The sequence below is a fragment of the Eretmochelys imbricata genome, chromosome 1 (genome assembly GCF_965152235.1).
Source record: "Eretmochelys imbricata isolate rEreImb1 chromosome 1, rEreImb1.hap1, whole genome shotgun sequence".
Lineage (NCBI taxonomy): Eukaryota > Metazoa > Chordata > Testudines > Cheloniidae > Eretmochelys > Eretmochelys imbricata.
In genome coordinates this window covers 257,121,063-257,137,083 of record NC_135572.1, presented here as the reverse complement: position 1 = coordinate 257,137,083, position 16,021 = coordinate 257,121,063, and the positions used below count along the sequence as shown (strand labels likewise).

At 42.9% G+C, this 16,021-nt stretch overlaps 1 protein-coding gene across 2 annotated transcripts in view; it reads right to left on the bottom strand.

Annotated features, from left to right (window-relative positions):
* The window catches only part of TRIM24 (tripartite motif containing 24), a 139,470-nt gene that overhangs the window by 77,171 nt on the left and 46,278 nt on the right, over nucleotides 1-16,021 (bottom strand). For both annotated transcript variants that reach the window (XR_013347313.1, XM_077828263.1), the window contains exon 2: nucleotides 1,902-2,020. Coding sequence is in view for 1 of the 2 variants with exons in the window: in XM_077828263.1 (XP_077684389.1) it covers nucleotides 1,902-2,020 (119 nt within the window). In the remaining variant the exon portion in view is untranslated. The remainder of the gene's footprint in view (nucleotides 1-1,901; nucleotides 2,021-16,021) is intronic.

Below are 16,021 nucleotides of genomic sequence, written 5' to 3'. Positions count from 1 at the left end.
GACTCGTTCAATTTGTGATCCATTATAACCCCCAGTGATTGTTACATATATTGGAACAAGACAGCAATATGGACTCTCATAAGTTTAAGAAAATTTGGGAATACCTCTGAATGGTATCAAACTCTTTATGACACCTCTGGAACTACATAACTTCTTGCTACTCCTCCTAATGGACAAACTCACTAGAAAAGCTAACTGACTAAAGATAAGATGATCACTTTTCCAAATCAAGCAGTGATTAATCACTGCATAATTAAAGATCATAGGTTGCTTTGGTGACTCAGTGGGTGACATGCAAAATAAGCATGATCAAAAATACTCCACATTTAAAAAAAAAATTATTCCTACACAAAAAGGTAGACAGATGTTGTCCAAGCTTCTGGAGAGCTTTAATCAAATCTCACTTTCCAGTCCAGGTTCAGAAAATTTGATATCATCATAACGTAGAGGTCCAGGTCCCAAGCTGGCTGAGCATCTGAAGACAGCTAACAAAAGCTTCAGATGGCCATAAGTTTAAATATCCGCACCTATCTTGGGGTAGGGGAAGGAGACTTACAAGGTATATTTCCACCCCCACCACTAGAAACTTTGAAACAAAAAAGATTGCATGGTATAATTAAATAAGCCCTAAAGACTGCCAGAATACAAAATAGATCAAGACTTATGATGCACTCCTTATACAAAATGAAGGGATTAAAAAAGGCACTTTCAAAATAATCTTTATTTTAAAAGAGAATAGCATACAAAAGTATCTCTGCAATTATGGTCTTGACTTTAAATGACTGCAGCATTGCAAAAGTAGTCTTCTTGCTGCCATTATAAAGAAAGCATCTATGTAGAAAGAGGTTAAAGGAGTTAAAATCATTTCCTAAAGTCTAACAAAGTCCATTTATAAAGCACATGGACTTTTATCTTGGCATGGCCCAGAATGAAGGATGGCAAATTCTAATGCCAGAGGTTCCTAAACTTTGGCCATATGCGTCACTGGCTATTTACTTGGTGCTACCTCTTCTTATATCTGGTTGCTAAAATGCATGAAAAGAAACTAAAAGTACATTAAAAATCGTTATGCACTTGTGAATGGAGAAGGCAGTGGACCATAGACACACAAGTAAGATATGATCTCAACTACAACATTTGAGAACTTCTTGTCTAATGAACCCAGCTGTTTAATATTAGCAAAACATGACACTAATTAGGTTCTATTTTCCCAGTCCTGACCAAACTAAATTGAGTTTTACACGAAAGGCAGAACGAGAAGTAATCAGCTTAGTCTGCAGCAAGGGACATTTAGGTTAGATGTTAGGAAAAGCTTTTTAACTATAAGGGTAGTCAAATTCTGGAATAGGCTTGCAAGAGGTTGTGAAATCCCCATCACTATCTGTTCGTAAATACCTCCAAACAGCTGTCAGGGATGTCTATAGTTGGTTCTGCCTCAGCAGAGGCGGCTGGGCTTGATAATCTCTAAAGGTCCATTCCAGCCCTACATTTCTCTGATTCTATTATTCTAAGTCATTCTGGTCTCTTGTTCTAGGAATTCTCCCATTTAGAGTCCTCCATGGGAAGTGTTTTGTCTTGGGTTCAGGAAGTTTCACTGTAGCAAGATAATACATATTTTATTTCTCTCATTATCGTTGTAGCCATGCACTTACTTCACCTCAGATATTTAAAACCATTATTTTTTTAAAACAGAAGTTACCATCACCACCACTCCCAACACACTACCTGATTTTCGATGGCAGTCATAAAATACAAAGTATGGCTATTTGAATGCTCTTTCTACCTTCCTCTCTCCCCCGACCCCAATACAAAATAAGCAATAAAGGCCACACAGCTAGTAGCTTAAGATATACCTAGGCACCCAAAGGATGCTGAGGTGGGTTACATTTTAATGTACTCACCTGATTTGACTTTTCCACTGTACTGCTGGGAACCTCTGTGGTGTCCTTCACAAAAAAGTTATCTATGATGTGTCTCTCTGCACATTCCTGGCTGCAAATTGGACAGCGGATAACACCAACTGGAGAGAAAAATAAAGAGCAAGTTCAACTGGCAAGAAATCTTAAGATTTGTAAGCTTATCAATTGATCAAAAAAACTTCAAAAATAACTGTTCTAGAGATATACTTTTCTGAAAACTTTCAGTTAGTATTTCTAGAGCCCAAGGGATAAGATGCCAATTCTTATCCACTGCCAACCCACAGACTCTGGGTCTCTGCCTGAAAATCACTGAGTATCTCAGCTCCTAGTAGGATTCAGACACTTTAGTTTCAAAAATCAGTTTTGTCATGAATCTTGTACTTATTTCACCCCTTTGCTACTCAAAGGTTCATGTCTTCCCATGAGCAGTTTGTTGCACAATGGCTGAAAAGTCAGTTTGTAAGGTACCAGATACGTTCAGCGGGACTAGAGGTACGTAACTGCAACAGTGATGTGATGGACATGGAATTGTTGTGTAATAATCTAAGAATATTGAGATGTAATAATTTTCTGAATACAATATACCGTCTGATCAATGAGAAGTTACTGTATATTGGTTATAAGACTTTCCTATTCTAATTAATAGGGGGCTTCAGGAAAAGCAAGCAGGACAACACAATAATAGCTATAAACAAACCCCCCAGGACAATTGCCAGACAATGGCGTACTTCCAGGCTACAGCCCAAAGCGAGAGAGACATTTTACCAGTCTGGAAACTCACAGATCAAAGGGCTATAAACAGTTAGAGAGCTGTCAATTGTCAAAGGGACAGGTTAACAAAGGCCCTGTCTACACTGGCAAGTTTCTGTGCAGTAAAGCAACTTTCTGTGCTGTAACTCCCGAGGTGTACATGCTGCCAAGCCACTCAGTGCACAGAAACTGTGGAGTTGCAGGGCTGTAAAAAACCCACCCTGCCGAGAGGCGTACAGCTTCCTGTGCTGGGCCTACAGTGCTGCGGTGCCAGCGTAGACACCGTAGTTGAACAGAGCGCTGTGATTGGCCTCCGGGAGGTGTCCCACAATGCCTGTTCTCGCCTCTCTAGTCATCAGTTTGAACTCTACTGCCCTGCCCTCAAGTGACCAATCATCCTCCCCATCCTGTAAATTCCTTTGGAATTTTGAAAGTCCCCTTCCTGTTTGCTCGGTGATGTGTGCCGTGGTCTCAGCGCACCTTTCCAGGTGGCCATGCCTGCTCCACGCACCAGGCGATCCCCCGCTTGGAGCAATGCCAAGCTGCTGGACCTCATCAGCATTTGGAGAGAGGAGGCTGTCCAGTCCCAGCTGCGCTCCAGCCATAGGAATTATGATACCTATGGACAGATTTCCCGATGCATAACAGAAAGGGGCCATGACTGGGACACACTGCAATGCAGGGCCAAAGTGAAGGAGCTGCGGAACGCCTACCACAAGGCGTGGGAGGCAAACCGCCGCTCCGGTGCTGTGCCCAGGAGCTACCAGTTCTGCAAAGAACTGGATGCGATACTCAACGGCGACCCCACCTCCACTGCGAAGATCACTGTGGATACTTCGGTAGGTCACGTTCCAGTTGAAAGTGGACCGAGCCAGGAGGAGGAAATCTTGGACAAGAATGTGGATGGGGGTGGGGACCCAGAAGCAAAAGGATGACTCGAAGGCCAGAGATGCATGCAGCCAGCAGCTCTTTTCTACACCAGAGGAGGCTTGCCAGTCACAGCGGCTGGTGAAGAGCAAACAGGAGAGAAGGCCCCTGGTATGTGGACTTGAAGTGAGCTGTTCGGGGCGAGAGGGTTGCAGAAAGCAGGCTTGTCTCCCACTGCATGCCTAGTCTGAGCAGCTGAACAGGCTGTTGATTGACTCCCTCACTTCATGGGAATCTGCCTCAGATCTCCAGGAAACTTTCATGGAGATACTGGGAAACCCGCTGCCACAGGTTCTTTGGCAGAGCTGCTTTGTTTCTTGCCCCATTAACGGTAACTTTCCCACACCACTGTGCCATCACCTTGGGGGGCGAGGGGGGGGCAAGCCGCATAGGGGCCAGGGCAGAAGCTGCAGTCTTGGAGAAGACCCTCCCTTGACTGACTGCTCACCCTTAGCAGCAAGATATCTTCCATAATGATCACATCCTGTGGAAAGTGTGGAGACAGAAATGATCATCAGGCCCCACCTACAGAGCTGGCTCTCCCCAAGAGCCACGTGCCCAGCATACATCTGAGTCTGGGATGAGTGATTTACCATGCCCCTGCAACTACTCACCATTTTGGGGGTCTTGTGGCTCATGTGTGCTTGCCTGGGGTCAGCCAGTTAGTGACAGGTGTGTAAGTACTGGCTGTGTTTTAAATCACTGAATCAGTGTTCTGTGTGTTGCAAACAATACTGCCTCTGTAAAATGTTGCATTTAAATTTCACAGAGATGACCTGGGGAGCTGAGCCTCCCTCTTTGTTATCGGCAGCTGAATGGCTGCGCAGAATTAGAAAGCGGCTAAGAAGAACTAAGGAGGACTTTCTGCATGATGTTATGATGCACTCCATTGCTGAGAAACAGGAATCGAAGGAGTGACGGAGACAGCGAGAAGAGGGACCGAAAGGAGAACGCAGCACACCAGAAAGAAGACACGGAGTAGTTCTTAAATGTTATGGAGTGCTAAGTGGACACACTCCAGGTGATACTCGCTCTTCAAACAGAGCAGCTCTGCGCCCACCCTCCCCTGCGTCCACTGTTGCAAAACTCTTTCCCATTCTCCCCCCAGACACCACCACCACACTCTTATCAATCTCCCAGCTCCAGTCTATACCCGCGGCATTTCACTCCTCCCTCGTCACAGTCCAACACTGTGGACTCCCACAACCCATTGCACTCAACACACATCCCTCTGCAGTTTGGCCCTGCTGAAGTACAGTACCTGCTGCATTGTACATCAAAGAAGAAGGTTGGCTATGATCCCTGGACATACACAAATCTTTAGCCATCCCCACCTCCTCTTGGGATCTTCCCTTCCCCCATCCCCCTCACTGCAGATTTTTTTTTTTGTTTGACTCTCTCCTCTGGTTGTTGTTTTTTAATAAAAGAATTGTGTTGGTTTGAAAGTAATCTTTATTCTATGAATTGAAAGCAAACAGAGCCCTGCAAAGCGACAGACAATTATGTTAAACGTTCACATTGCACCAATCACAATCCCCTCCTAGCATTACAAGCACTTCCAAGCATAGCAACAGATATTAGTGGCTTTCAGCTTCAAATTGCTGTCTCAAGGCATCCCAGATCCTTATGGCCCCGCACCGTGCCTTTCTAATAAATAGCCCTGGGCTCTGGCTGTTCAAACTCAGCCTCCAGGCGCTGAGCCTCTGAGGTCCAGCCCGCAGTGAAGCTTTCACAAATATTATAGAGCGTACAGCACGCAGCTATAAACATAGGAATATTGTCATCGGCCAGGTCCAGCTTCCCATATAGGCAGCGTCAGTGGGCTTTTAAACGGCCAAAACCATACTCAGTCATTCTGCATTTGCTCAGCCTGTTGTTGAACCGCTCCTTGCTGTTGTCAAGTTGCCCCATGTATGGCTTCATAAGCCACGGCATTAAGGGGTAGGCAGGGTCTCCGAGGATCACAATGGGCATTTTGACTTCCCCTATGGTGATCTTCTGGTCCAGGAAGAAAGTCCCTGCTTGCAGCTTCCTGAACAGGCCAGTGTTCCAAAAGATGTGTGGGTCATGCACCTTTCCAGACCAGTCTGCATTAATGCCTGTGAAATGCCCACAGTGATCCACAAGTGCCTGGAGAACATTGAGAAATACCCCTTGAGATTAATGTACTCAGTGGGTAGGTGGTCTGGTGTCAGAATTGGAATATGTGTGCCATCTATCGCCCCTCTGCAGTTAGGAAACCCCATATGTGCAAAGCCATCTGCAATGTCACGCATGTTGCCCAGAGTCACTGTCTTTCAGAGCAGGATGCGATTAATGGCCCTGCACACTTCCGTCAACACAAGTCCAACTGTGAACTTTCCCACTCCAAACTGGTTAGCGACCGATCAGTAGCAATCTGGAGTAGCCGGCTTCCACAGTGCAATCGCCACGCACTTCTCCAATGGCAAGGCAGCTCCCTCTCTCTCTCGCCACATGCTTCTCCAACGGAAGTGCAGGGCTGGGGCGAGCTCATCCCTTGAATGTGGTTTTCCTCATCCAAAAGTTCTGCAGCCAATGCTTGTCACTCCAGATGTGCATCACGATGTGATACCACCACTCAGTGCTTGTTTCCCGAGCCCAAGAGCGGTGTTCCACTGTGGGCAGCACCTCCATAAATGTCACAAGGACTCTTGTGTCATAGATGGTAGTGTGGAAAGATCAATGTCGCACTCCTCTTGCCTTTGTAGTTTAAGGAATAACTCCACTGCCACTCATGATGTGTTGGTCAGAGTGAGCAGCATACTGATTAACAGTTCAGGATCCATTCCTGCAGCCTGAAGAGGCATGGCGTGCAGTACACAAATGGTTGAAAGATGGCACCAAATATGGACAGAAGCACAGGAATTGCAGGGATGCAAAGCAATGCATCACGGGGCATTGGGATAAGATCCAGGATGCCCTGTGATCCCCTCCATCTTCACATAGGTGCCGACGCACTGGCAGCTCCCCGCCCCGCCCCCTGCCAGAGCTCACCTCTGCTCTGCCTCGTCTGCGAGCACCCGCTTTTCCCCCCTCCCTCCCAGCGATTGTCCCCGCAAAGTGGTGGGGGGGGGGGAGGGAAGAGGAGGAACACGGTGCACTCAGGGGAGGAGGTGGGGCCAGGGTGGGGATTTGGAGAGAGGTCCAATAGGGGCAGGGACTTTGGGGGAAGGGGTTGGAATGGGGGGGGGCGGGGGTGGCGAGCACCCACCGGCACCATGAGAAGTTGGTGCCTATGTGTCTTCCCACAACTCTTAGTGGCAGAAAAGGAAGAAATGCTCTGTGGGATAGCTCCCCAGAGTGCACTGCTCCGAATACCACTGCAAGTGACGCAAGTGTGAACATGCTATTGCGGAGGCAACGGACAGTGTGAACATACAACAGCAGTTTCCCTTCAGCACTCTCTGAGCAGCACTGTAACCCCGCCAGTGTAGACATGCCCACAGAGAGCCTCTGTGGTGTAGACTGCGTTAGACCCTTCCCCAGATCCAGGGAACAGTAAGCCTTAGAGGAATGCAGGCATGAATACTGGTTTGGGGCAGAGGGACAGCTCAGTGGTTTGAGCATTGGCCTGCTAAACCCAGGGTTGAGAGTTCAATCCTAGAGGGGGCCATTTATGGATCTGGGGCAAAAATTGGCGATTGGTCCTGTGTTAAACAGGGGGTTGGACTAGATGACCTACTGACGTCCCTTCCAACCCTGATATTCCATGATTCTATGAAGTTTTGTTAAGATCTATTTTCTCTTAATTGCTTTGGTTATGCTTTAAGAGAAGGTGTGCTGAAAACAGGAGGGATCAGAGGGGCAGTTAACCTGGTAACTGACACCTGATACACCAGTTCACAGTTAAATCTTTTAAACTAACAAGAAGATGTAGAAGTAGAAAGTTAAAATATATATTACTATATAATCAACTATGTTTCACATTGTTAGTGTTCTGAACTCACCTTTTACACAAGCCTCCCCATAAAATTTTGCCAATGTATCTTAATATGTATTACTAACCTCCCTGCTATACGAGAATTAGGCCTTTTCTGATACAAGCCCATTGATTTTCTCAGAGTGACTTTGTGATCTGGACATTCATTTAACACAGATTATAGAGAATTCAGACTTGTGCACTGCATCTTGTCTCCACCTTATCACATTTAAAGTTGACTTTGACAAAATACATTTACTTCTATGTATACGATCGTAGATACGTTAAGTTCTTATTTCAGTCCCAAAATCTTTAGCTAAGAGGAAAGATGTACAGCTTACATATCTCAAAGACAGTTGTGCTGCATCACTAGACATACATGTTATAGCTCTTCTCTTGGCTGACAGACCAGGCAGGGACTGACCTAGGGAACTCTAGAACTGAAAGTGAGATGCTACACCTTGAGCTAAATAGCCAACACTTTATAGCTGCAGGGTAACAACTCATTCACTGTGGAACAGCACGTAGAAGGATCTTTACACACACACTTTCTACACCCTGGTCAAAACTGCAGTAGATATCTGTTACCATCATTCTGGATATAAATCAGGAACTCTGTTTTCAAGAAGTCTGATAAGCTCTAGAGCTTAATGCAAACAGTGCTGAAACACAGGTCTGGTCTACGCTACAAAGTTCAGCTGCTGACTCAAGACAACTTATAAGCTCTTTGTGCACGTCTACACTCAAATTTGTCTCTGGCCAATATAAGTGTTGCTTTTGGTGATTGCCCACCTTGGCAAGCATGCCTAGAAACTCTCCCTTGTTGTGTGCATTGTCCAATGTTTAAAATTTAAAGATGGTGACTGGCCCACCACCAAAAGACACAGGTACTAACTCCCCATTTAATATACAATAATTATTGTATATTTTAAAAAAAAAAAGTACAACAGAGGTAGAGTAGGCATCTGCTTTTCGTTCCCCTCTTGGGATAAGTGAAGGGGAAGGGTGGGTTGGGAGGGGGCACCATGCAGAACATCTCGAGGAAACTTTCATGGCAAGACTCAATACTCTCCTGAAAGTTTTTAGGGATGGCTGTTTTATTTCTTCCTCTGTGGTAGGACATTTTCCCATGCCACTATGTGATGAGCTCAAGTGGCACCACTGCAGTAAACAGGATAGTAGCATATTGGCCAGGCAGCTTCAGGATGCTAGTAGGCAGCTGGGCTTTCCATTGCCTGCGGAAAATAGTGTCAATATTACCACAGAGACTGAAATTTTAGTGCATCATGCAAGCAAAGCCATACTCACCATGGCTGGGACTGGAGAGTGATGCTGTGTAGAGGCTCTCCAAAGCTGAAGTGTTAATAAGCATGTCTTATTAAAAGTTATGGGAATAAGACAAGGGAGTTTTGCCTTATCATTCCCTTTCTGATGTGACTGTAAATCCAATGATACAACTGTTTTTAATCAGCCGCAGAATACCTGACCCTGATGAGGCGAAAAAGAAGAGGACTAGGGAGCACACGTTCAGGGAAATCCTGCAAGCCAGTGCTGTGTTAGACACTGAACAAAGGGCCCGGAGGGCCAACAAGGCAGACAGCATAAAGAACTCCAAGGTAGCAGCTCTCTAGCCCCTCAACATAAACACGTGGCATCATGGGCTGCCTCCTTACCCTTACCACTTCATGCCAGAGGACAGCAAGGAAGACTACAGCTTCACACACGAACTGTGATTCTTGTTGGACGGTGTATATGTCACCACAACAGGCCACATTTGTGCACTGAAATGGGTGTTTGCTGCTCTTCCAATTTTGAAGTCCTAATCTGTTAATTTATATTTAAAGTTTGTATTGCATTGCCTGTTTTTTGCACACTGGTTTTCGACAATCCATAAATTTTTCTATTTTGGAAAACAGAATTTTCATTAGTTCACAATACATATTTGGAAACACCGATTTAGGCTTCTGAGTTTAAAATTGCTGAAGTGAATGTTTACCATATTTTACAGTTAGAGAATAAGTAGAAGTAATGGTCTAAATACATGGGGCAGAAACAGACAATATTCGTCACTGTGTACTGACAAAGCACTTTGAAGAGGAGAAGCTATATATACCCATTTAAGATGAGGAACAGTGAAAACCCTCTCTAAAATAAGAGTCTAATGAATCAAGAATGTTCTCGAAAAAGGAGAAGGATTTAGTCAGTCACTCTTGTGAAGCCAGCCTTTATTGCTCATTATATGTCTCCCACAAAACATCTCCTCACTTCCTTCTACAGTTGTCCTGTAAGCATGTAATGATATCCTTGAATTAATCTCTCCTCCCTTAATTCCTTCTTCAAGACACACTTCTATGATGCCTACAAGTCTGCCAGTCAATGATAATTAGGTTGTGCAGTAGCGAGGGCACGCTGATTTTAATTTAAGATTTGGAAACATCAATTTCTACAATACCTATGTAACTGTATTATCTTGTTTTGAGTTTGGTCACCCTCACTGCCTGTGTTTTCCCTGAAGTTACGGTATTCTTTTCAATGTGGGGACTATATCAACTTGTGTTTATGCAATAACTAACTACATTAGCATATGTCCCCATTGGGTAAGTCCTGGAGAACCCAAATACAGATAGTATGGTACTAAGTGTTTAATTTATTTCATTATTTGCTTTTATTTCCCTTACCAACACAGTCTTCCCTAAATTATTAAAACTATGGGAGAGGTGGAAATTACATTTGTTGCTGTTGTGACAGCAAAGCTTCTTACAACTTCAATGCACAGGGCTCTAACTCTGCATTTCAATCACTCAGAAAACACCTACTGACTTTCATGGGAAACCCCATGAGTAGAACTGAAGGAAAGTTACAGTACATTGGTCAAAATTTCAGCCACACTGAATATGAAGGGGGTAAAAAGTCAAACTGATGTCACAACAGTCCTTAAATTCCACAAGTAAGATCTAATACACAACTCATCCCTAAGACTATCTGCCAGACTATCAGAGGCTCGTTCACCTACACATCCACCAATCTGATATATGCCATCATGTGCCAGCAATGCCCCTCTGCCATGTACACTGGCCAACCTGGACAGTCTCTACATAAAAGAATAAATGGATACAAATCAGACGTCAAGAATTATAACATTCAAAAACCAGTCGGAGAACACTTCAATCTCTCTGGTCACTCGATTACAGACCTCAAAGTGGCAATTCTTCAACAAAAAAAAATTCAAACACAGACTCCAACGAGAGACTGCTGAATTGGCATTAATTTGCAAACTGGACACTATTACATTAGGCTTGAATAAAGACTGGGAGTGGATATGTCATTACACAAAGTAAAACTATTTCCCCATGTTTATCCCCTCCTCCCCCCAACACACACACACACACACACAGTTCCTCACACATTCTTTTAACTGCTGGAAATGGCCCACCTTGATTATCACTACAAAAAGGGTTCCCCCCCCCCCCCCCCCCCCCGCTGGTAATAGCTCACCTTACCTGATCACTCTCCTTACAGTGTGTATGGTAACACCCATTGTTTCATGTTCTCTGTGTATATAAAATCTCCCCACTGTATTTTCTACTGAATGCATCCAATGAAGTGAGCTGTAGCTCACAAAAGTTTATGCTCAAATAAATTTGTTAGTCTCTAAGGTGCCACAAGTACTCCTTTCTTTTTGCAGATACAAACTAACACAGCTGCTACTCTGAAAACTATCACTTCTGTAAAGGGCTTTGAGATGGTGAGTGGATCAAACTGTACATTAAAGGAAGCTTTCATGGGCAAAGAAACATTTGAAAACTTTCCTCAGGGTAAGTGCCCACTCCACTAAAAGGTACTGACCTATAATAGGTAAGCTAAGTTGCTGTCTGGCATTTTGAACAAGTCATTCTCTGTTCTCTAGTGCCTGCAGCTGCATCATGTTGCACTGCCAACAATCAAGAACATGAGAAAGCCAGATATCTACAATCACATTGTGAAATACTAGTTATCAGTGAAGATCATTAGGACACATTTGCCTCTGGGCCAGAAGGTTGTGCATTCAACTCAGCATGTTAATACCAGCCTCAAACTTCTTGTTGATACTGCAACGCACAATGCTCTTGCAGTGTCAGAAGGAAAATTTTTCAACTGTTAAATCTGTACAGACAGCTGTTATATTCCACCGTCAGTATATTTTGCACTTGACTGCACAGAAATGCAGTGTAAATGCAAGAGGAGTGAGTATTTGGAGTTGTGGTGGGCATACAAAAACCAGCAGCTATTGTTAGGGATGGGTACGGTTCTATTATATTCCCACAGTTCTGTTATATTCACCGTGCTTATTGAAATCTTCACAGGGGCAGAGTTAAGGTTGCATGGGAGTAAGGTCTGGCAGGTTTTACCTTAACTCTGCACTTCCTGCTTTTATAATGTTGGTGTTTTGTTTTGCTGTATTTCCAGCTTCCCAGGAGGGTTCAGTTTTCAGCTGCCAACTTCTGTGTTCTAGAAGGTATAAAGGCACTGCTAGCCAACTTTAGCTCCCTTTTAATTAAAAACATTTATTTAGTGAGTTTCTTTGCTTAGACCCAACTGAAAGTGCCAATTCAAGACAAATTGCTTAAAGCAGGGCAGTTACAGCCCAAGGCTGGGGTTTCTGTGCACACCAAGGCAAGGCAAGGCAAACCAAACCAGACAGACAGAGAAGACTTTGGTTTTACCCCACAGGCTAACCACAAGTCACACAAGCAATTCCCTTAGACACTCCAGTTTCCCATTATCACCACCAGTGCCACTCATTATGGGGAAAAATGGTGGTGATAATGGGAAACTGGAGTGTCTAAGGGAATTGCTTGTGTGACTTGTGGTTAGCCTGTGGGGTAAAACCAATGCCACAGTAAAAGAAAAAAGGTTCTCTCGATCCCAAAGGACCAAGGCCCAGACCCAGGTCAATATACAAATGAGATCTTACCCACAAATCATGCTGTTGCCAATCCTTTCAAATCTAAAATCTAAAGGTTTATTCATGAAAGGAAAAAGATATAGATGAGAGCAAGAATTGGTTAAATGGAATCAATTACATACAGTAATGGCAAAGTTCTTGGTTCAGGCTTGCAGCATTGATGGAATAAACTGCATGTTCAAATCCAGTCTCTGAAGTACATCCACAGCTGGGATGGGTCATCATTCCTTTGTTTAGAGCTAAGTCCCTCCAGAGGTATGAAGCAGGATTGGAGACAAGATGGAGGAGTTGCAGCAGCTTCTTATATTCTCATGCCATGTGGTCTCTCTTTCTTTGTCCCAAGGACAAGCTGTCCATCACATGGCATGGAAAAGCCACAGAGTTTTGTCCATAGGCATGTCCCTGCATACCTTGCTGAGTCACAAGGTGTGTCTGCCTTCTCTCAGTGGGTCAGCTGTATATCTGATGGTCCTTAATGGGCCATCAAGCAGGCTAGGCAGAGCTGACACCAACCTGTCACTCAGAAGCATAGCACAAGTTTGAAATACAGACAGTATAGAGCCAATACTTGTAACTTTAAATACAAAAATGATACATGCATATACATAGCATAATCATAACCAGCAAACCATAACCTTGTCTTACACACCTTATTTGACCCCCTTTATACAAGATTTGGTGTCATTACAGGACCTTGGTTGCAACAATGATCTATACGGTCCTAGAGTAACAGCCGTGTTAGTCTGTATTCGCAAAAAGAAAAGGAGTACTTGTGGCACCTTAGAGACTAACGAATTTATTTGAGCATGAGCTTTCGTGAGCTACAGCTCACTTCATCAAATAAATTCGTTAGTCTCTAAGGTGCCACAAGTACTCCTTTTCTTTATACGGTCCTAGATTATGTCAATAACGTCACACGAGGCCATTAAGAATTTTGCCTGGCATCCACACTAGCACTATTTTAAACCATTCAGTTTCAATTACCTTTGGATATCTATTCCACAGTCTCTAACTCAGTTCCCAGAAGCAATATTGAAAGATTTTGCAAGGCACTGAGGCACTCTGTGACAGTAGTGGGAAGACCAGCTGAACAGTTAAATCAAGTGTGCTCTGGCACTGCACTAAACAGGATAAACTTGCTGAAAAATTAGTCTGTTCCAAATGGTAATTAAACCAGTTGTAAGCCATTTGTAGATATGCAGTGGTTTTTGCTTGAGGAGAGGAAATGTTCTACAAACATTCTAGTGGTTTAATGGTTAAATAGTTCGAAGATAATCCAAGACAAAGCTTACCAGTTTAAAGGGCATTTCCCCTGAAGAGTACTTGGGAACAACTGGGGACTTTTGTTTTTCCCTAAGTATATCTATGGTTAAGCAGATTAGTTAGCATTGTAAAAAGGTGGTAAAATGACAGACAGCAAGACAGGATTTTCCAAGTTTACAAAAATTCAGAGCATGACAATTCTTAGTTGATGCAAGATCTTTATAACTGATAAATTACAAAAAGTAAAGTTAGAAATACTGAAGAAGAGTTATAAGTACAGAAAGCAAGATTTAAAGATGGACATGGTATTTTTTTTTTAAGGACAGAAAAAACCCAGGTATTTTAAATTTTAAAACAGTGCCAACCCTTAACTGTTTCTGACTCCAAAATAAGGACGTTTCACTTGTAACGAAACTTCCTCTCCTCAATATGTGCACATAACTCCCACTAATATGACACAAATATTGTTAAACATGTGCATGGGGTTGGAGTAAACTGGTTGTCCTCAGACACGTCATATTTTTGTTAAATATTACATAAAATGTTATTAAAAGACTTAACACTGGAGATATTACTCGCAATAAGCCTGAATATGTTTTAAAGATACCCCTTTCCTCAGTAAATCAATCCTGTGCTGGCAAAATTAACAACTTCTTCAAACTGGTTTCCTCCAGAAAAAACTGCTTCTAGCTAGTTCTAGCAGTCTGCTGCTTCTAGTGGAGTTCACATAGGTTAAACCAACAAGCACACGTGTCTCTAGAGGAAACCTGCCTCTAACTGCAAACCTATAAATCAAGCAAATTAGTTTATTAAAATCTAAATGGTATATTTAAACATCATATAAAATGGATTAATATATTAAAGATAAGAGACTACCTGATTGCAATCCCCCCTCCGAAAAAGTGTTACAGGACAGTTTCAATGCTGCAGTGCATTCGCTTTCTTGAAATGGAAAGCACTGCAGAGCAGAATTAAAAATACTTCAGCTGCTCTGCAAACGTGGCTTATTGTTTTTACCACATGCCAGACTTTAAATGTTTCAGTTAACAAACAACCTACAGATTTTGCAACTCTTGTATTGCACTGAAACTTATCACAACATTATGAATGCAGAATGTATGGCTGAAAGCAAGAGTATTTCTTCTCCAATTTCAGAGAAGCAGCTGTGTTAGTCTGTATCTGCAAAAAGAAAAGGAGTAGTTGTGGCACCTTAGAGACTAACCAATTTATCTGAGCAAAAGTTTTCGTGAGCTACAGCTCACTTCATTGGATGCATGCAGTGGAAAATACAGTGGGGAGATTTTATATACACAGAGAACATGAAACAATGGGTGTTACTCTGAAACCTCTCCTTACAGTGTGTATGGTAACAGCCATGTTAGTATGTATTCACAAGAAAAAAAAAAAGGAGTACTTGTGGCACCTTAGAGACTAACCAATTTATTTGAGCATAAGCTTTCGTGAGCTACAGCTTATGCTCAAATAAATTGGTTAGTCTCTAAGGCGCCACAAGTACTCCTTTTCTTTTTACTGTAAGGAGAGTGATCAGGTAAGGTGAGCTATTATCAGCAGGAGAGAAAAAAACAAAAACAAAAACCTTTTGTAATGATAATCAAGGTGGGCCATTTCCAGCAGCTGACACGTTCTTGTCAACTGCTGGAAATGGCCCACCTTGATTATCACTACAAAAGGGTTTTTTCCCCCTCCTGCTGGTAATAGCTCACCTTACCTGATCACTCTCCTTACAGGGTGTATAGTAACACCCATTGTTTCATGTTCTCTGTGTATACATAATCTCACCACTGTATTTTCCACTGCATGCATCCGATGAAGCGAGCTGTAGCTCACGAAAGCTTATGCGCAAATAAATTTGTTAGTCTCTACAGTGCCACAAATACTCCTTTTCTCCTCCAATTTATTTTCTTTAAAAGACAAGGTTAGTGGTATGAGAAGTGCCACAATAGCAGAACAGCATTAAGGTGTACAATTCCTCTCACCTCCCTACCGTCAACTAAACCTTGACCTAAGGACTACCAACAGTTACATCAATTGTGATGACTATGTAAAAATTATGACTATTAAAGAAACATCTTTTCATGTCCTGAAATCTACAAGTGCTCCAATTCTTATATTTGTCAGATATGTAATGAATCCAATTTCACAGGACAAAATGTCTTCAAAGAGACTTTAAATTTGATAGAAACTTGTTCTAAAAAGAAATTTCTAAACTTTCAAAACTCCAGTTCCCTGCGAAAAGGTGCTATAATCTGAAGGTTG